This window comes from Bufo bufo, chromosome 1 (genome assembly GCF_905171765.1).
Source record: "Bufo bufo chromosome 1, aBufBuf1.1, whole genome shotgun sequence".
NCBI classification, from domain to species: domain Eukaryota; kingdom Metazoa; phylum Chordata; class Amphibia; order Anura; family Bufonidae; genus Bufo; species Bufo bufo.
The window spans coordinates 434,788,298-434,811,412 of NC_053389.1; the positions used below are offsets into that span (position 1 = coordinate 434,788,298).

Here is a 23,115-nt window from a genome sequence, read left to right on the forward strand (position 1 = left end):
TTTCTCTTGGCTACTGAACAACAAATTAGATTCTGCTTGTTAGAATGAAAAGTTAGAATGACTCTCTCTGTAAATAGCGGTCTATGCTCCATTGTCTATGGTAACATGTGCTTGTTACTCATAATCATTGCAACAAGGTTGTACCTTTCCGCTGTCAGACTACAGAGCTGGTTTTCAATCACTGTACAACCTAATAGAAATCTCATGCCTACAATAGCTATTGTACTTGACAAAAAAACACGCCATAAAATAGCCTACCCTTTTCATAATCAAATCCATTCTATTCACACACTCCCACACTTATATGAATTATTTAAAAGGGTTTTTCTAAATTGAAATTGTTTCAGATGTGCCCCGATAGTTTGGATGTGGAAATTGTGATGCCAAGAGACCAGACACAGAATCAAGATACACATATAAAATAGTCACATATTCACTCTTTATTTACTCTGTCATGTAGTAACAATACACAGTAACATAAATAGTTGGTAAGGATAAAAAAGCATCAAGTCTAACCTATAATCTTAGCATGTGGATCCAGAGAAAGGCAAAAACCAGTGTCAGACTGGCCCACCATACTACCAGAGGATCCTCTAGTGGGCCCAGGTTCTGATACCATAGTGGGCCTCAAAGGTGAGGAAAAAATGGAGAAAAAACCCCATTTGGAGCTGCCTTTGGAGCCAATCACTTTCCACTAGAGTTTTATTTGAATCAAAACCTATTAGACTATATCGATAATAAAGGAGTTGGGCCCCCAGAATAACTTCTTCTGGTGGACCCAAGGAACCCCAGTACAACACTGAACAAAAACCCTATGGTGTCAATTGGTCCATATGGATAGGTCATCAATGTCAGATCAGTGAGGGTTGAAGGGGCTGTGGAAAAGGCAATGTGACCAATGGATGGGAGGTCACAAGCCTAGGAAAAGGCACAGCGCTGTGGTCCCTTCCAAGATATGATCAGAAGGGGAGTGAGAGTTAGACCCCTAGCAATCAGATATTGATGACCTCTTCTGTAGATTGGTCATCAATATTTGAGTCCCGGACAATCCCATTAATAAACATATTAAAAAGAAGAGGGCCCAAAACCGAACCCTGTGGCACCCCACTGGTTACCGTGACCTTTACTTAACAGATAATGGATGCAGCCAATCAGCAGCCAGCCAGCCCTGTGATGTCACAGCCATATAAATAGCCTCAGCCATCTTGGATTCTTCCATTTTTCCAGTGTACTTAGTGCAGGGAGAGATGTCAGCAGGCGCTAGGGACAGTGCTAGAAAAGACTTCATTTTGCTAAAAAAAAATATTTACAAGTTCAGGGAAAGGTTATTCAAGGTGTAGGGAAAGGATAGGGTGGAATCATTCCACAGCATTTATGTATAACAGGGTTCAGTAGAGGAGGTTACAGCCTGGGTAATAGAAACAATCCTATTACACCTTGCTGCACTGACTGGGGATCCAAATTGCCATTATACAGCTCTGTAATTCCAGCAAACCGTTCTTGTTGTTGGGGTGTGTTGAGGAACGGTTGAGACGTATGCATATATCCATGCATGCTTGCAAACACGTGCGGGCATGTATGGTATATATGTGCATACATTAACCACAGCATCATGGGACGATGTGCGCAGATGTGCCCAGCATCTGCGCACGTCTGCCCATGGTGATCCCCAGGGGCTCATGGTGGCCCCTGTGGGATATATGTGCCCCCTGGGAGCCGGGCCCCCTTATAATGTAGGGGCTTGTGCCCCCTTATAATGTAGGGGCTTGTGATGTAGGGGCTTGTGCCCCCTCATATAATAATGTGCCCCCTTATAATGTAGGGGCTTGTGATGTAGGGGCTTGTGCCCCCTGCACGTGCCCCCTTATCATCTGTGCCCCCTTTAGATATTGCTATGTCCCTTATATTGGTGTATACATGTGTATGGATGTGCCCCATGCATCCATACACATATATATATATATATATTCCCCCTCCTACACCTGAAACCAGGTGCATCGGTGTGAATGTGCCCCAAGCATTCGCACCGATGCAATCTGGCTAATTGCATCAGAATGACCGGACAAGGGTCCGGTCATCCTGATGGATACAAAGAGCTCAGATTCAACAGAATCTGAGCCCTTTGATATAATTGTCGCCAGCGCCGCTGGAGACAATTATACATGATAGAAGAAGGGGAGAAGCCTCCCCTCCTCCTATTATGCGCATTCCGGCAGCGAAATTAACATCTCGCTGGTCGGAATGCAGAGTGCCACAGGCGGGAGATCAAAGGCTTCTCCTGCCTGGTGTGCAGCGCGTCCCCGATGTGCGGGCCGGCGCAGTGACGTCATATCACTGCGCCGGCCCACGTGGATGAGGGGCGCGCACGCCCGCCCCCTGGTGGGCGCCGGGAGTGCGGGCAGCCGGGGGATAAATATCCGGCGGCCCCGGCACTCTGGGTTCAGGATCGGGGCCCCCACTTTGAGAGCGCATCGGCGCTCAGGACAACGCGCCCCCCCCCCCCTCCGGCTGAAGAGCCGTGCCGCCCCCCCCCCCCTTCCCCCGCCACTGAAGGAGAGAATCACCCTGGACAACGAGCAGAAACTTAAGTCCTGCGCTCCGGGAGAAGGACCAGACCCCTGCCGCCCCCACCCCCCAGAAGGAGGCCCCCTGGCTGGCGAGGACGAGCAGAACCATACGTATCACCCCTGATACCCTGTTCCCCCTCTGGTTAACCCCTGCCATACCCATATGGAGCAACCCCCTAGCTGGTTAACCCCTGCCATACCCCTATTCCCCTGGTTCCTACACCACTGATCCCCTGATTAACCCCACTGATAACCCCTGGTTTCCCTGCTGTGTCCCTGATCCCTGCTGTACCCCTGGATAACCCTTGACATCCCTGACCCCCTACCATTTAACTCCCCTGGTTAACCCCTGAATCCCCTGGATAACCTCAGCACTCGCTTGCAAGTAACCCTTGCAGTGCTGAATCTATAGTGTCTGTGGCCTGCACTCCCCTGCAGTGCCACTGTTAACCCCTTGTACCCCGGGACAGTGCAGATGGGTGGGTTATTGTTAATATTACTTGTATGTGTGAACTGTATAGTTAGTTTGTGGGTGGAATTTGGGAACGTGTAGTGTAGTTGAGTATTGTATATTTAGTGCTGTATTGTTAGTGTATTGCGTGCGTAGTGTATTGTAAGTAATAAATACCGTTATATTTGTACCCTTTGTGTAGTGTGTACTTGTTAGCGGTAGCGAGTTAGTAAGGCGCATGCAGCTAGCGTAGGGATCAGTGTAAAGCATAGTGAAAGTATAGTTATTAATATAGAAAGGTATAAATGGGCGGAGTCATCAATAGACGGCTCCTCCCATTTATGAATATTAATTACTGATATTTGCATAAATATTAGTGATTAATATTCCCCCTTTACAGGGTGCAAGTGCTGTTTGATACAGCCATTAACAGGGTTTATTACAAGGAAATATTTCTGTCTTGCTTGCGTGGATCAGCCAGGATTTCCACCCACCAATGCCTGATACATCAGACTAGATCATCCATGGTGCCACACTGTTTTCTTCTGGCTATTTGCCTCAGCTAGTATTCTGATGCTGCCACCCGCCTGATGCCACACATCTGATGCCAAGTGCTCCTTCTTTCACCCACCATCTTCAGCTGGTACTCGTATTGCCACCCACCTCCCCACTCTGTCACTGGGTCACTCTGTGGTCTCCTGATCTCTTTGTGCTGCTTCCACCTCACCATTACATCATAGGGCCACTCCGTGGACTTCTCATGCTGTTCCCATCCTCCCACTTCATGACTGGGCGACTATTTTGCCTTTGGGCCTGGCTGATATCATTTATTTGACCCTTCTTCTGATCTGTCAGAAGGAATGAAAAATGAGACGCACAACGGATCCTGTCTGTGTAGCAGCTCTAAGGCCTGTATGGTACCATCAGAATTGGCTTATGATTTGGTAGCCAAAAGCAGGAGTGGGTACAAAACACAGAAGACAAGCAAATATTCCATTCACGTGTCATCTCTGTTTTGGATCCACTCCTGTTTTTTGGCATTAGAAATACTGAAGGATTACTGACCAAATGCTGACCGAGTGAAGGCGGATGCTTAACAGACAGGATCCTTTTTTGGGGGGTTATTGTTCTGACGGATCAGAGGAAGGGCAAAATAATCAGTGACATCAACACAAACTTACTGCTGAAACCCTCTCCACTCTGTCATCTGGGCTCTACTTGTATAAGCGTTTACTAGAACAGGTTCTGTAGCCATCTATGTGGAATCAGCTGATGATGGTGTAAAAGGAGTGCGCTTCTTCTTGATGCTAACATTTACCTGTAAGGCTGAGTTCATACTTGAGTTATTTGGTCAGTTTTGGCCCCTGACTGCCCAAATAAGTGAAGTGTGCAGTGATTCTAGGAGCGACACCTGTCATCTGCATGTCGTACTGACTCACAGTATTATTTCACCACCACAACAGACTCGCTATGCGTGTTACTGCAAGGCACAGTGTTCTACACCACTATAAAGGCTCTCTGTAGTCAGGAAATAGCCATTTTTTTTACTCGATTCACCTCAAATAAGTTTGGATTGAACCAAATTATTTCAAAATATTTGGCTAACCAGCCGTATTGAATGTTTGAGAAATTCGCTCATTTCTAGTTGTAGAGTATAAAACACCTTTGAAAAATGTACCTGTGCATCAGGCTTACTCAGGTCCAGTATGGAATTTACTTCCACATGGAAGCTGATCAGATTAGTTTGAAATGGAGCACTCTCTCATAAACTCCTGCTCATGCTGTATCATAAGGATATTTCCACTGAGATACTTCAGCCTAGCATCTCTTAGAAAACCTTCAAATATTTTATCCATAAAAGGGGGTAGACTTATGGGCCTATAGTGTCCGGCCTCACTTTTGAACCCCTTTTTGAACATTGCCATCACATTTGCTATGCACTAGTCCTGTGGAACAAATCCTGTCATTATAGAATCCTTAAAAGAGTTTTCAGGTACTTTTATATTGATGGCCTATCCTCAGGAAATTGCTGGAAAAAAAACAGCAATTCCACATTTTTTGGGTTTAATTTTTACATAATTCACCATGTGGCATAAATGACGTTACATTTAGGCCTCTTGAACACAAACGTTGTGTGCCCGTGGCCGTATTGCGGCCCACATACGGTGGGTCCGCAATACATGGGCACCAGTGGCGTCTCTAGCTTTCAAATTTTGGGGGGGCACACTGGGGGCCAGGACAAAAGTAGGGGGGGCAGCTATAACAACGATACATTTACACAAGTACGCTTAGAAATGCTGCAATACTTTACCCAATACCTAAAACCGCAACAGGGAAGAAAAGTCCAGCTGTCTGTGGATGACACTTTTATAGAGAGGGGGATCTGTGGGTGACACTGATATAAGGGGGATCTGTGGATGCCACATACCGTATATAGCATCTTATGCTATATGTGTCATCCACAGATCCACCCCATGACAGTGTCATCCCCATTTCCCCCTCCATAACAGTGTCATCCACAGATCTCCCTCCCTATAACAGTGTCATCCACAGATCTCCCTCCCTATAACAGTGTCATCCACAGATCTCCCTCCCCGCCTCTTACAGGAGTGTACATATATAAAATAAACATATTTCACATGAAAACGTACAGTTACTTGGCTTGGCCCTTGGGGATCTCGGACACCACTTCAACACTTGGCCGGGGGCTCGGCGGAGCTGATGTTGTGTTTTATCCTAATGAGAAAGATTTCATAATAAGGATTTGGAGAAGGGGCAGAGGGATAGCAGAGCAGGGGGAGGCTGGTGCTGCTACTAGGGGGTCATACCATGGGGGAGTAATAAAGCCCACCATAATGCCCCCCAGTAGAAATAATTCTCCTTATAATGTGCAAAACATACCCCCTTATGCCCCCAGTTGAGCTAATTTCCCCCATAATGTGCCAGTATAAAATACCCCTATATAGTGCACCAGTAAATGCCTCCATAGTGCTCCTCTCCCCCCTTCCTGCTAGTGCCCCCCATAATGTACCAGTATAAAATGTCCCATATATCGTGCCCCAGTAGATGCCCTCAGTGTCCCCCATAATTTGCAAGTATAAAATACCCCTTCTCAGTGCCACCCGTAGATGACTCCATAGTACTCCTCTCTCCCCTTCTCCATAGTACCCACCATAATGTGTCCCAGTATAAAATGCTACTGTACAGAGCCCCCCATATAAAACACCCCTTCTTTGTAGCCTCAGTAGATGCCCCTATAGTGCCCACCAATAATGTGCCAGTAATAAGTGCCCTCAATAACGTGCCAGTAACAAGAGCCCCCCAATGTGCCAGTAATAAGCCCCCATCACGTGCCAGTAACAAGAGCCCCCATCACGTGCCAGTAATAGGCCCCCCATCACGTGCCAGTAATGAGCCCCCCATCACGTGCCAGTAATGAGCCCCCATCACGTGCTAGTAATAAGCCCCCCATCACGTGCCAGTAATAAGCCCCCCATCACGTGCCAGTATTAAGCCCCCCCATGTTCCAGTATTAAGTCCCCCCATCATCATGTGCGAGTATTAAGTCCCCCCATCATCATGTGCGAGTATTAAGTCCCCCCATCATCATGTGCCAGTATTAAGTCCCCCATCATCATGTGCCAGTATTAAGTCCCCCCATCATGTGCCAGTATTAAGTCCCCCCCATCATCATGGGCCAGTATTAAGTCCCCCCATCATGTGCCAGTATTAAGTCCCCCCCATCATGTGCCAGTATTAAGTCCCCCCCATCATGTGCCAGTATTAAGTCCCCCCCCATCATCATGTGCCAGTATTAAGTCCCCCCATCATCATGTGCCAGTATTAAGTCCCCCCCATCATCATGTGCCAGTTTTGTAATAAGCCCCCCCAATGTGCCAGTAACACTATTGTAAAAAACAAAACAAAAAAAAACACTTATACTTACCTAAGTGTCAGCGATGCGATGCAGCCTCTTCCTGTGTCCCACGCTGTAATGTAAGGCTCAGGCGGCACGATGACGTCATTGCGCCGGCCTCTGATATGTTGCCGGCCTAGTGCCTGCAGCCAGGGGCGTACATAAAAATCACTGGGCCCCATAGCAGGAATCTAAATTGGGCCCCCATTCCCCTTTTATAGCCCCTCCCTTTGTTCCATGAACTATTCTTGCTGCTGCGTTTTATAATTTATGCCATCAGGGCCGGAATGGGATTACAAAACAGCCCTGGCACACAAAAGAGGTATAATAGATGCAGATGTATATTATATACAGCAGTGTACAGTTATGTGAGGTACGCGGTATAATAGATGCAGTGTGTACAGGTATATAGTATATTCCCAAGTGTTCTGATATGTGAGGTACAGGGTATAATAGATGCAGTGTGTACAGGTATATAGTATATACAGCAGTGTACTGATATGTGAGGTACGGGGTATAATATATGCAGTGTATACAGTATATACAGTAGTGTAATATGTGAGGTACGAGGTATAATAGATGCAGTGTGTACAGCTATATAGTAAATACAGCAGTGTATTGACACCTCGTACCTCACGTATCAGTACACTGCTGTATATACTATATATCTGTACACACTGCATCTATTATACCTCGTACCTCACATATATAGTATATACAGAAGTGTACTGATATCTGTACACACAGCATCTATTATACCTTGTACCTCACATATCAGTGCACTGCGGTATATACTAAATATCTGTACATATTGCATGTATAATACCGTGTACTATATACAGTGTGTGTGCATGTATGTGTGTGTATCTATATATATATATATATATATATATACAGAGCAGTGTATTGATGTGACACATAGAAGGTATAATACTGTAGATGCAGTGTTTATAGAAATATGTGGTCAGTTATGCATTATAGTCACTGTGAGGTACATGAGGTAGTGGTAACTGTCTGAAGTAGTATACATGAGTGAGCAATGAGTAAAAACAGGGCATGGAGGGGTTGTAAATGATGAAAAGTGGAGGACCTCCTCTTACCTCTCCATTCCAGTCTGTATGGATCAATGCAGAGCTGCTTGTGAACTTTTAATACTTGCTGTTAGGGGTTGAAGGACCTGTGATGATGTCATCACAGGTCCTGGCAGATGTACCTTTGAAACCTAGGAACTACACCATTTTTGGTGCAGTTCCTTTGCTAGATTCTGCAGGACCTGTGATGTTGAAGATGATGTCATCACAGGTCCTGGCAGATGCACTGTTCTAACCTGGGAACTACACTTTACACTGTGCAGTTCCCTTACAGGACCTGTGATGACATCATCAAAGGTCCTTTAGCTTTAGAAAGGTAAACAGGAGTAATTAGGGGGCGGGGCCTCTCCTCCACTTCGGTGCCTGCCTGCAGCCTATCAGAAGAAAGGGAAGGGACACGCCTCTCCCTCCCCTGCACCTCCGCTGGCACAGGCAGTTTACAATGGAGATGAGCGCAATGGAAGCGCTCATCTCCCTGTGCCCGGCGGCGGCTCACTAGGTGGGGGCATTTTAGTTGGGGGGGCACATGGGGGGGCACAGCATGATGTAGGGGGGGCCGTGGCCCCCTCTGGCCCCCCCCTGGCGACGCCACTGATGGGCACCGGCCTGTGTGCACTCTGCATCACAGATGCGGACCAATTTACTTGAATGAGTCAGCAATCACGGAGATGGGCAACGGAAGCACGGATCGGAAGCCCACGGAAGCACTACGGAGTGCTTTCGTGGTGTTTCTGTCCATGCCTCCGCACCGCAAAAAAATACAACTTGTTCTATTTTTTTGCAGTGCGGACGGATCACGGACCAGTTCAAGTTGAATGGGTCTCGATCCATTCCAGCCGCCACATGGACGTTGCCTATGCATTGGGGACTGCAAATTGTGGTCCTCAATGCACGGAACGGATGCACAACGTTCGTGTGCAATAGGCCTTAGTCTTTGGTTCAGTAAGATTGTGTGCGGGTTGAGTTTTTGTAGAAGGAGTTGTAGCTTTACATCCATCTTTTGATTGCCTTTTAGGCCTCTTGCACACGACCGTATGGCTTTTTCAGGATTTTGCGGTCCGCAAAAAATGGATCCACAAAAAATACGGATGACGTCTGTGTGCATTCCATTTTTGGAGGAATGGAACAGCTGGCCCCTGATAGAACAGTACTATCCTTGTCCGTTATGCGGACAATAATAGGACATGTTCTATCTTTGAACAGAACAGAAAAACGGAAATACAGAAACGGAAGACATACGGAGTACCTTCCGTTTTATTTGTGGATCCATTGAAATGAATGGTTTTATATATGGTCCGTATACGGACCGCAAAAAACTGAACCTAAACGGGAAAAAAAATACGTTGTATGCAAGAGGCCTTATTCTGTTTTTAAGAGACGGGATGAACAAAAAATCTGGGAATTGGTCTTTATTTTTTATACCATTCATAATGTGAAATAGAAATATAAGAATTTTTTTTTTCTTAAATGCTATGTACAGCTTTTGGGCATTTTGTTTTCTTATTGCATTTTGAGCAAAACAATCTTTTTTTTAATTGGCCTTTGTTACAAATATGGAACCCTTTTTTCTGTATATGGCTGAGATGCTCTAATAGAGGGATCAGAATTTTCTCTTTGCTTGTCAGCTAGCTAATCTGATGGCTCTTTATCTTTGACATTATAAACACTCATTATAGCTCAGTTCTTATCTTACTGATAAGGCCTCATGCACACGACCGTTGTGTGCATCCATGGCCGTTGTTCCGTTTTCTGCGGACCCATTGACTTTCAATGGGTCCGTTGAAAACTAGGAGAATGCACCGTTGTTCATCCGCGGCCGTGATCCGTGTTTCGTGTCCGTCAAAAAAATAGGACTGTAACGGTCACGTCCACACACACACAGGGGGAAGGGTAGTGACCACTGCGCTCCACCCTCACCCCTGGCCCTGCCTACTTGCCTCACGAGTCCTGATGACAGGGGACAACTGGACGGCAGTCCCTAACTTAGGATATGTGCAGGGAAGACAGACAAGACAAAATACGGAACATGAACGGACCTGGTCAGAACCAAGAGAGCTACGCAGTACAACGGATTAAGCAAAGAATGGTCAGGAGAAGCCGGGGTCAAATACCAGGAGAGTAGCGAAGTACAAGAGGAGTCCAAAGAGAGTAGTCAGGTGGGAGCCGAGGTCACAATACCAGGATGTATGCGCAGTACAGGAGGAGCAGGCAGAGGATCGTCAGGGAACAGGATCAGGTAAATATTCAGTAGTCCAACAAATAGCCAGGAACCTAGAAATTAACAGGCAACCTGTAGCCAGCAGGCTGCCTGTATTTATAGTGGGGATTGAGGGTCATGTGACGTGGCCAGCGTCACATGACCGACAGACCAACCAGTCGAGCACCGAGTGATCAGCTCGGCGCTCAAGGCAGACTAGGAGCAGGGAGCCACCCAGCTAGTAAAGCCGCCCTGGGAATGAGGTCAAACACAGAACCTCATTCCAAAAGCTAAGCAACAGTTCTGCGGGCAATGGGGGACCGAGTGCACCTTCGGAACCCCGTGACAGTACCCCCCGTTTTACGAGGGGCCACCGGACCCAAGACTTCAGGCGATGGCTTTTCAGGGTGTTCTAAATGAAATTTACGAACAAGTCTAGGAGCATGAACCTCCCTGGCAGGTACCCAAGATCTCTCTTCAGGTCCATACCCCTTCCAGTGAATCAGGTACTGCAAGGAATTACGCACCTTCCTGACATCCACTATTTTAGACACCACATACTCGACAGCATCATTAACAAGAACTGGCGGAGGAAAGGCTTTTGATGGTACTACCGGTTCAAAATATTTTTTAAGCAGAGATTTATGGAACACATTATGAATGTGGAATGACTCAGGCAGCTCCAACCTAAAAGATACCGGGTTAATCACTTCCGTGATCTTATATGGTCCAATAAAACGAGGAGCAAATTTTTTAGAAGTTACCTTGAGAGATAGATTCTTGGAGGACAACCATACTTTATCCCCAACCTGAAAGTTTACCCCCCTTGAACGTCTCCTATCGGCCTTGAGTTTTTGAGAACATTGAGCCTTTTCTAGGTTCGATTGAACCCGGGCCCAAACTGTGCACAGTTCGGAGGAGAATTTATCAGCTTCAGGGTTAGAGGAGGAGACGGACGACCCAGAATGAAAACGGGGATGAAAACCATGGTTACAAAAGAAAGGGGAGACCCCAGAAGAAGAATTTACACGGTTATTCAGAGCAAATTCAGCCAACGGAAGGAATTTGACCCATAATTGCTGGTCATCAGCAACATACAACCTCAGGAATTGTTCCACAGACTGATTAAGGCGTTCAGTCTGCCCATCACTCTCAGGATGGTAGGCGGAAGAAAAAGACAACGAAATTTTACATCTTTGACAGAAGGCCCTCCAGAATTTGGACACAAACTGCACACCCCTGTCCGAAACAATATTTTCCGGGATGCCATGTAAACGAACAATCTCTCTCACAAAAATAGACGCCAGGGTTTTAGCATTCGGAAGTTTAGACAGGGGAATGAAATGAACCATCTTCCTAAACCTATCAACCACTACCCAAACCACAGTCTTACCCTCCGCCAGCGGTAGGTCAGTTATAAAGTCCATCGAGATATGGGACCAGGGTCTACTGGGAATGGGTAGGGGTCGTAGGTTACCAGCAGGGCGAGTCCTAGGTGTCTTAGACCTGGCACAAACCTCACAGGCTGACACGTAGGACTTGACATCCCTGGTCAGAGTGGGCCACCAATAAGATCTAGAAACCAGATCCTTAGTGCCCTCAATACCCGTATGTCCACAAAAGGCAGAATCGTGACACTCACCCAACAGCTGGAGACGAAATTGTACGGGAACAAACAACTTATCTGTTGGGGTGGATGCCGGTGCCAGATGTTGTGCAGCCTTAATGCGAGCCGAGATATCCTGGGTTAGAGCCGCTAAGAAGATGTTTGCTGGTAGGATGGATTCAGGCGGTGTCTCAGTGGGTTGAAAAGCATGGAAGCTCCGCGATAATGCGTCTGCCTTCACATTTTTACTTCCCAGCTTGAACGTAATGGAGAAATCAAAATGGGTAAAAAACAGAGCCATCGGGCTTGTCGGGGATTCAACCTCTTAGCGGACTCGAGAAACATTAGGTTTTTATGGTCAGTGACAACAGTTACTCGATGCCTTGCCCCCTCCAAAAAATGTCTCCACTCCTCAAATGCCCATTTAATGGCCAACAGCTCCCTATTCCCTATGTCGTAGTTTCTCTCTGTGGGAGAGAATTTCCTAGAGAAGAAGGCACACAGTCTCAGGTTAGTGAGGCTAGCAGGACCTTGTGAAAGGACTGCTCCTGCGCCGTCCTCGGACGCATACACCTCCACAATAAAGGGTCTCTCCTGATCAGGCTGCATCAGAATGGGAGCGCTACTAAATGCCTTTTTTAATGTTTCAAATGAAGAAATGGCCTTGGTAGACCAATTCTCCAAATCCGCCCCTTTCTTAGTAAGGTCGGTCAATGGCTTAGCAATTACAGAAAAATTCATGATAAATTTACGGTAGTAATTAGCGAAACCCAAAAACCGTTGTAAAGCCTTTAAGGATGAAGGCCTTACCCATTCCTTAATTGCTAAAACCTTACCAGGATCCATCTTAAAGGTGTGAGGAGTCAAAACATGCCCTAGAAACAGTATCTCCTGTACACCAAAGACACATTTCTCTTGCTTAGCGGATAGCTGGTTCTCCCTCAACACCTCTAATACTTGTTTGACATGGGACACATGAGATTCGAAATCAGGAGAAAATATCAAAATGTCGTCAAGATAGACAATAATAAATTTACCTAAGAACTCCCTAAGAATATCGTTCATTAAGTTTTGGAACACAGCTGGGGCATTGCTGAGTCCAAAAGGCATCACCTGATATTCAAAGTGTCCTATCGGAGTATTGAACGCTGTCTTCCATTCGTCTCCCTCCTTGATTCGGATTAGATTGTATGCCCCTTTCAGGTCAATCTTGGAAAACCAGGTTGCCCCCAAAACCTGGTTAAATAAATCCGGAATCAATGGGAGAGAGTATCTATTTTGGACAGTGATTTTATTTAATCTCCGGTAATCAATACAAGGCCTAAGACCACCATCCTTCTTTTTAACAAAGAAAAACCCTGCTCCCATAGGAGAGACTGAAGGTCTAATATGCCCTTTAGCAAGGCTCTCCTTAATATAATCTTCCATAGCCTTGCGTTCGGGCCCTGAAAGATTATAAATTCGACCTTTAGGAAATTCGGCACCCTCAATTAGCTCTATGGCGCAATCATAAGGTCTATGAGGGGGTAGAACCTCTGGAGTAAGGGATGAGAACACATCAGAATATTCCTTAATAACAGAAGGTAATGTATTAGACCTTACTGAAACCCCAGCCTGGACCACGGACAAGCATGAGTCACACTTAGGTCCCCATTTCACCAACTCTCCTTTGGACCAATCAATTGTGGGGTTATGTAAACGGAGCCAAGGCAACCCTAGTACCACCTCAACCGGTAGGTTCTCCAGGACTAGAAGAGAACATCTCTCAGAGTGGCACACACCCACGGACAGAGAAATTTCAGAGGTACATGACCTCACCGTACCACCAATCAGGGGAGTAGCATCAATAGCCATGACATGGATAGGTGTAGGTAAAGCAAACATTGGAATACCCAATTTACAAGCAAACTCAAAGTCCATAAAGCTGGCCGCTGAACCGGAGTCAATAAAGGCCTTACCCGGCCACTTATTAACCCCCAGAGAAATTGTTATGGGTACCAAAAGCTTACCTTTAGAAAAATCAGGGTGTACCTGGTCTTTAGGTTGTCTTGCCTTAGAAGACTTGTCAGAGAGAACCCTCTTAGGACACTTGTTGATCCAATGGCCAGGATCTCCACAGTAGAAGCACTCTCCGCGTCTGCGACGAAGATTACCCCGGGTAATGCCAACCTGCATGGGTTCCTCGGTGGAGACCTCAGTGTTGTCCCTGGAAAAGGCCTCTGGCTGGACCACCATCTGAGAACAGAACTGTCGTTCTTGTCGTCTCTCTCTAACTCGTCTGTCAAGTCGGACAACTAGGGTCATCATCTCTAAGGTCTCAGGAATTTGGTAATTGACCAATAGATCTTTTAAATTATCAGATAGACCAGACCTAAACTGACTCTTCAGGGCTGGTTCATTCCATCCTGAGGGGACACACCACCGTCTGAATTGGTTGCAATACTCCTCCGCAGGGAGATGGCCTTGAACCAGTGCCCTAAGAGCTGTCTCGGCTACCAGGGCCCTGTCTGGTTCGTCATAGAGGGTACCCAGGGCCTGAAAAAAAAAAAAACCCTCCACAGAAGTTAGACAACTGGCCCCAGGAGGTAACGAAAATGCCCAGTCCTGGGGATCACCCTGTAGTAGAGAAATGATAATCCCCACGCGTTGGCTCTCGGGACCGGAGGACACGGGGCGCAAACGGAAGTAGAGTTTGCAATTCTCCTTAAAGGAGAGAAACCTCTTCCGGTCTCCAGAAAAGGGTTCTGGGAGCTTGATCTGGGGTTCAAAATATGGACTGGAGGACAGAGGAGTGGATAAACCTTGCCCTAACTCACAAGAACGGAGTTTCTCTCCTAGCTCCTGCACCCTCTGTGTCAAATTAGAGACATGGTCAGTCAGGGTAGTAAGAGGATTCATGATACAGTGGTTATTGGGCCTGTTAATCTGTAACGGTCACGTCCACACACACACAGGGGGAAGGGTAGTGACCACTACGCTCCACCCTCACCCCTGGCCCTGCCTACTTGCCTCACGAGTCCTGATGACAGGGGACAACTGGACGGCAGTCCCTAACTTAGGATATGTGCAGGGAAGACAGACAAGACAAAATACGGAACATGAACGGACCGGGTCAGAACCAAGAGAGCTACGCAGTACAACGGATTAAGCAAAGAATGGTCAGGAGAAGCCGGGGTCAAATACCAGGAGAGTAGCGAAGTACAAGAGGAGTCCAAAGAGAGTAGTCAGGTGGGAGCCGAGGTCACAATACCAGGATGTATGCGCAGTACAGGAGGAGCAGGCAGAGGATCGTCAGGGAACAGGATCAGGTAAATATTCAGTAGTCCAACAAATAGCCAGGAACCTAGAAATTAACAGGCAACCTGTAGCCAGCAGGCTGCCTGTATTTATAGTGGGGAGTGAGGGTCATGTGACGTGGCCAGTGTCACATGACCGACAGACCAACCAGTCGAGCACCGAGTGATCAGCTCGGCGCTAAAGGCAGACTAGGAGCAGGGAGCCACCCAGCTAGTAAAGCCGCCCTGGGAATGAGGTCAAACACAGAACCTCATTCCAAAAGCTAAGCAACAGTTCTGCGGGCAATGGGGGACCGAGTGCACCTTCGGAACCCCGTGACAAGGACCTGTCCTATTTTTTTGACGGACAACGGTACATGGACCCATTCAAGTCAATGGGTCCGTGAAAAAATACGGATGCACACAAGATTGGCATCCCCGTCCGTGATCCGTGGCCGTTGGCAACTTTCACACAGACGGATCGCAGAAAACTCATATCCGACAGTATATTCTAACACATAAGTGTTCCCATAGTGATGGGGACGCTTCAAATTAGAATATACTGAGAACTGTGTACATGACTGCTCCCTGCTGCCTGGCAGCACCCGATCTTTTACAGGGGGCTGTGATCTGCACAATTAACCCCTCAGGTGCCGCACCTGAGGGGTTAATTGTGCGTATCATAGCCCCCTGTAAGAGATCAGGTGCTGCCAGGCAGCAGGGAGCAGTCATGTACACAGCAGTCATGTACACAGTTCCCCAGCGATTAAACTGGGACTCCGATCGGAACTCTCCACTGCCACCAATGATGGGGGAACGTGATTTTAACTAGGGGGGGGGGGGAATGTGAGGCCCCACTGGCCACCAATGATGGGGGATTTGGAACGTGATTTTAACTAGGGGGGGAGAGGTGAGGACGCACTGGCCACCAATGAATGTAATACAGGGGAGGGAGGGGGGTCTGCTCCCTCCTGCCTGGCAGCACCTGATCTCTTACAGGGGGCTATGATACGCACAATTAACCCCTCAGGTGCGGCACCTGAGGGGTTAATTGTGCAGATCACAGCCCCCTGTAAGAGATCGGGTGCTGCCAGGCAGCAGGGGGCAGTCATGTACACAGTTCGTAGGATATTCTAACTTGAAGCGTCCCCATCACTATGGGAACGCCTCTGTGTTAGAATATACTGTCGGATATGAGTTTCACGATCTAACTCAAATCCGATGATATATTCTAACATAGAGGCGTTCCCATGGTGATGGGGACGCTTCAAGTTAAAATATACCATTGGATTGGAAAAAACTCTGATTCTATGGTATAAGTCAATGGGGGACGGATCCGTTTGCAATTGCACCATATTGTGTCAACGTCAAACTGATCCGTCCACATTGACTTGCATTGTAAGTCAGGATGGATCCGTTTGGCTCTGCACGGCCAGGCGGACACCAAAACGACTTTTTTTTCATGTCCGTGGATCCTCCAAAAATCAAGGAAGACCCACGGACAAAAAAAACGGTCACGGATCACGGACCCCGTTTTTGCGGACCTTAAAAAAAAACGGTCGTGTGCATGAGGCCTAAGAATGTGGCTTAGGCTAGTTTCACACTAGCGTCAGCCTTCTCCGGCAGGCTGTTCCAGCGGATGAACAGCCTGCCGGATCCGTGCTGCCGCTAGTGCAACCCTGCTGCCGTTGGCCACACCAATCCCATTGACTATAGTGGGGGTGGGCTGGAGTTTCGGTGGCAGCATGGCAAACATGCCGAGAGGCTGCCGGAATAAAACTACGACATGTCGGAGAAGGCTGCCTTAAATAAGTGTTTATGACCTCTTAGTAATGTAAAGGTAAGGTTTATTAGATGACTGGCACAAAGTGAAAGTAGGATGCATACAGCTAGAAAAACAGTTAAGACTGTGTGACAGAACAACTCAATATTTTTAATAAGAACATTTGAAAATTTGTTTTTAGCCCAAAATGAGTAAAATGCAATCATAAAAAAAAAATTGCCTCCGAAGGTGTACATAGCCTTTAAAGGGTTTCTATCACTTCGTTTCACCTATTGAGCTTTCAGACACTAGCGATCCGCTAGTGTCTGCTTTATCTAACCATCCTAATATAAGAGCTTATTGTCCTGCCGTTTAGCTAAAAAAATAACTTATATAGATATGCAAATGAGCCTCTAGGTGCTATGGGGGCGTGATTAGCACCTAGAGGCTCCGTCTACCTTCATACACAGCCACCGCCCAGCGCGTCCCTCCAGCCCGCCCATCTCCTCCGGAATGCAATGCTCCTCGTATTCGGCGCATGCGCAGTGAATGTCTGATCGCTTCCCTGCTCAGACATCTCCACTGCACCTGCGCCAATGACGTCATAGTGCTCCGAGGAACAGGCGCAGTGGAGATGTCTGAGCAGGGAAGCGATCAGACATTCACTGCGCATGCGCCGAATACGAGGAGCATCGCATTCCGGAGGAGATGGGCGGGCTGGAGGGACGCGCTGGGCGGCGGCAGTTTGTTAAGGTAGACGGAGCCTCTAGGTGCTAATCACGCCCCCATAGCACCTAGAGGCTCATTTGCATATCTATATAAGTTATTTTTTTAGCTAAACGGCAGGACAATAAGCTCTTATATTAGGATGGTTAGATAAAGCAGACACTAGCGGATCGCTAGTGTCTGAAAGCTAAATAGGTGAAACGAAGTGATAGAAACCCTTTAAGGCTAGTATGACACTAGCATTCGAAATCTCCAGCAAGCTGTTCCGGCAGGGAGCAGCCTTCTGGAGATGTCTGGATTCGGCACTGCCGGGCACTACCCGATACCCGCCGGCCCCATTCACTATAATGGGGACTGGCGGAGATCCACTCGCAATGTGGCAAACATACGGAGGATCTTCCGAGTTGTGGATGGATCTCTGCTGGCCCCCATTAGTGAATGGGGCTGGACAGCGATGTGATAGCTTCCAGCAATGTCGGAATGCAGAAATATCTGGCAGGCTGTTCCCTGTGTGTGTGAAACTAGCCTAACTAGACAACCCCTTTAAATATAAAATGGATAAAAATAAATATGTAAGCATAAGACTTCTAATTGAACATTGTTGCAGTTGGTATACTTCTTAGAAAATGTGAACAATAGGCATGTTTCCTTTAATTTGTCTTAAAGTGGACCTTTCACCATTCCTAGCATATTTCTTTTAGTAACTAATTGCATTTCCCCATGTAATAACAATTCTGGAACCTGTTATTTCTAAAAGAAGTTATGAATGAATTGCCAGCAGCTTGCAATAAAGGTAAAGATGAGTGTTACCAGTTGCGGTTGTATCCCTGTACAGTCTGACACCACCACCAGCACTGATTGGACAGAGTCAGACACACCTGTTACTGGTAACACCCTTCAGTACCTTTACTGCATACTGCTGGCAATTTATTTGTAAACTTCTAGCAGGAGTAAAACAGGAATGGCATAATATAGAGTCATAATAATAGATGCTCCAGAACTGGTATTAACAGACATGTCAGGAGATGTCACAGGGCCTCTTTAAACACAGCAATTTAGTAGATGGCTTCATGTTTCCATCTCTTGGCCACACTAATGTTTTTTCATGTTTTGCACTTTGTTTTAGAATACTGTGAGGAAGAATTTTGAAGTATTATGGAAGAGACCTGGTCCAGTCATGGGCAGCCCTAAACAGCCTCAGCGATTGCAACTGACAAGACCAGATGGTACCAGTGAGAACCTTTCTCTACGTTCTCCAATTTCCTCAAAAATATGGCAGGCTGAAGATCCTACATGCAATTCAGGATTTGATAGGGAGGATCTTTGTATGAGAAACTTCTGTGTCAGTGTACATGGAGACCATGAACTTACGGAAGGAAGTTTTAGCTTCGACACAGATGGAGATGATATCTTAGAAATACATAGGGACTTTTCTGTGGACGCAGATGGTGCATATTCTTTTCATGAAGTCAGAGAAGATCAAAGTTCATCAAAGCAAGGAGACTGGAACTGTAAGTCTGATTCCCCACAAACAGAGGCACCCTCTAAGCAATCCCTTGAAAAAAGTTCTAATATCACTTCTGTGTCAGATGGAAAAGACTTAATTAACTCAGAAAACCTAATGAATAGTCAAGGACAAATATTACATGCCCCCACTGTATCTGATGTTAGCCTGTCTATAGTAATGAACACTGATGTGACTTCTGGAGTCCCTAACCTACAAGGAGAAACATCAGACACAGCGAAAGAAAATGTGAATGGAAAATCAGAATCAATACAGCTTGCCAGCAGACTTGGTAATCAAGCAAGAAAAGAAATTCTGGCAGAAGTAATGGCAGAATGTAAGGAGGTTGCCAATGGAGAAATGAGTACAAAAACATATGCATCTAACTTATTGTCTTTAAATTCAAGCAGTGACATAGAAGAAAAACACTATAGGTCTATTGCAATAAGTCCTATTGTTCCACCGGATGGAAGTTCTTCTTTTACTTTTCAAACTGGTATAACACTATTTGCTAAAAATTCTTCTGGACGAGATAATACTGGCAAGAATGATGAGCTACCAAAAAACTATTCCTGTGAACTTACTCCTGCTGAAGGTGAAGCTGAGGCAAAAGTACAGTATAGATCTATTGCTGTCAGTCCCATTATACCCCCTGGGGAAACATCATTATTCCAATTTCAAAAGGATAACGGTCAGGAAGATGTAAAGGTTTGTTGTTCAAAACAAACTTCAGAAACTAGAGAACAAGAGAAGCTCAAAGATGGGTCTGAGACCAAAATAGAGTATAGATCTGTAGCAGTGAGTCCTATTATTCCACCTGAAGGGTCTTCTTCATTTACATTTCATACATTAAGAACTGTTTCTGGCAATACAGCAGCAGAACAAGAAGCCCAAAATAAAGAATTACTCCCAAAAACATATTCCTTTGAATTGACACCACCGAATCATGATATAGGCACTCAGGCAGACACCAGAGCCGAGTGTGTTTCAGTTGCAGTAAGTCCAATTATACCACCAGATGGGTCATCTTCATTTATTTTCCAGTCAGATCTAATGAATAGAATTGGCGGAGAAAAGGTGCCAGATAATGTGAGCACACAGGGTGGTACACGAGCGCAGTATGTATCTGTGGCCATCAGTCCCATTGTACTTCCATGTGGCTCATCCTCTTTTACATTCATAGCAGATGATAATGGTACAGAACCAAACAAAGATATAAATATTAAAACTACAGATAACCTTCCCAAAACATACTCCTTTGAGCTCACTCCTCCTGATGATGAACCTTGTACTAGCAGAAGAGTAGAATATAAGTCTGTGGCAGTTAGCCCTATAATACCCCCTGATGAAGTTTCTTTTTCATTCCAAACTGGTAGAAAGAACACATCAAGCTCTTTAGATGCACTGCTAAAGACTTGTTCAATTGAGCTGACACCCCCTAACCAGGATATTGGGACACAAGCTGATAAAGTGGAATGTGTGTCAGTGGCTGTGAGCCCCATTGTAATTTCATCAGGATCTTCATCTTTTTCCTTCCAAGGGGACCAAGTTGCCTTGCACCATGATCATACACAAAAGCTGGATTCCTGCAGTATAAGTGCCATTCCCAATCGGTTACCAGAACCAACAACCCTTTATCATGATATAGGGATCCAAGTTGATACTATAGTACAGTGTGCTTCTATAGCTATCAGTCCCATGGTACCACTGCAAGGATCATGCTCCTTTGTGTTCCAAACGGAGGATGCCAATCAAGTCCCTGCAATATGTTCACATGTTCAAGAAAAGCCTGAGATGAAGGATGCAGAGATGCAAGTGTCCTTTCCAGTTGAAACAAGATCTATTGCAACTGACCCAATGACTCCAAAAGGGAAAACACCACAGGCTTCCTATCCTGAAGTCAAAGTAAAAGAAGCCAAAGCAGATCACCCAGAACCTGTGCGAGAAGTCAGCTGGGATGAGAAAGGAATGACATGGGAAGTGTATGGAGCATCAATGGAAGTTGAAGTTTTGGGGATGGCTATACAGAAGCACCTGGAAAAACAGATTGAGGAGCATGAGAGACAGAAAGTGATGACACCTCAAAATACTGTTAGAGGTAGTTCTGTTCGAGGTACTGTAGTAAAGAATGAGAGCAAAAAAAGACAACCTGGTGCCTTCCGCGCCTTTTTCCGGAGAAGATCCCGTTGCTGCTCTCATGCTGGAGCAACTGCAGAATGAACCAAAAAGAGATAAGCCATTTAAACACTTAAAGAAAAAGATACAAGTAAAGATTTATTTTGAAAGTGAATAAAAAAGATTGGTTTAAAAGGAGCATAGACAGAAACTATCAATAGAGGGGGAAATATGGATTCTCCACGTGACGCTTCTTGTCGTAAAGAGCCCAGTGGTTGGATTTAATGGAAAGATAAATGTGCATTCGGATTCTAATATAAAATTCTCTTTCTGATGATCAGACAGAACAAGGGAATTGTAAAGTGTTTTACATTCTAACAATGCATCTTCTGCACTAGTACCTTTAACACATTGCTGTCCCTAACAGCAGAACTTTTAGCGATCAATGGGTTTGAGAAGGAGGTGACAGAGGAGACAGTGCACCACACATGGTGCCAGAGATCAGTGAAGGTTATGGTGATTATTGCTACAATGCCTGGTTAGAGAGGCTGATATTGGGTGATTTTTCTTTTCTTTTTTCAAATGCCTCAATGTTAAGACTGGCTCAGAAAGTGTTAAAGAAACAGCTACGTATTACCCAAGTGGCTTGGATACAAGATATACTTGGCTGATGGAAATAGCAATCATCTAACACATTTATAAGCCTAGTGCTTCGTTTATCAAGACTGTCTAAATGAAACACTGGACATGTTGCCCATAGTGGCCAGAGTGCAAGTTTTATTCTTCCAGAGCAATTTAAGAAATGAAAAGCGAGTTCTGATTGGTTGCATGGGGAGTTTTTCTTCTAGACAGTTTTGATAAATGAGCTTGATATTCAACTACTTGCGTCACACTTAGATCATACACAGATCAAGTACAATGCTGCATTCTGCAAACTATTAGCATTTATTGAGCTAAGAGTTTTTTTCTTTCAACCCAACCTACAATGTTAGTAAATGATCTTCTGACTAAGTGCATCATAATGTGATAACTGTAACATGGGCGCTTGTTTCAGACATATTCCCTGGTTTTGAAATTCACCATTTAGAATATTTGCTCATATTTTCTCCTCTCTCTTTTTCTCTTTGTTGCCATGGAAATCAGCTTCTGCACGTAACCATAGCTGTCTAAATTGTGGAAGGAACTTGTATTCAGAGCAGACATGTCCATTTTCACGCAGAAAACTGTTCAGATATACTCTGAATTACATAATTAAAACAAAATTTATCATGTCTACCATTATAATGTAAAAAATACTATTATTTATGGTCAAGTAAAATTCTGGCAACCTTCTGGCCTATGGAGACAAGATGATTCCCTCAGTGCTTACCCTCCGTTGCATGCCAACTCCACTAGGCTGATGTGACCACCTGGACTGGTTGCAGGTTCTTCTGCTCAGGTCTCAACCATATGTGTTGCTGAGTCTTACTATTCAGCTCCATACTGTAAATGCAGATGATTAGGAGGATTTAGTAATGTTGAGCTCGAATATTCGTAATACAAATTTTTATCGTGAATATCGGCACTTCGATAATTCGCAAATATTTAGAATATAGCGCTATATATTCGGAATGACGAATATTCAGGGTTTTTTTGTTCGTTTTTTTAACACAGTACACATCAGGTGATCATCCCTCCCTTCTTCTAGCTTGTGGGCCAATGAGAAGGCTTTGTCACAGCTTAGCAACATCCCTAGCAACCAATAGAAAAGTTGCCTACCCCTTCACTATATAAATTAAGACACTCCCCAGCAGCCATTTTGTGGAGTATCATGTGAGAGAGAGAGAGGAGCATGAATACTGTGCTGTGCTTTTTCAAATTACATTCCAAATCGCATATAAATATTCCAGATAGTTAGTGTTAGAT

At 45.5% G+C, this 23,115-nt stretch overlaps 1 protein-coding gene across 1 annotated transcript in view; it reads left to right on the forward strand.

Moving 5' to 3' along the window:
* Positions 1-22,798, forward strand: part of GPRIN1 (G protein regulated inducer of neurite outgrowth 1) — a 105,360-nt gene extending 82,562 nt beyond the window's left edge. The window contains exon 2 of the mRNA XM_040406736.1: positions 18,718-22,798. Within this exon, the coding sequence (XP_040262670.1) occupies positions 18,769-21,315 (2,547 nt within the window). The 5' untranslated portion in view covers positions 18,718-18,768 and the 3' untranslated portion in view covers positions 21,316-22,798. The remainder of the gene's footprint in view (positions 1-18,717) is intronic.
* The last annotated feature ends 317 nt before the right edge of the window (positions 22,799-23,115 follow it).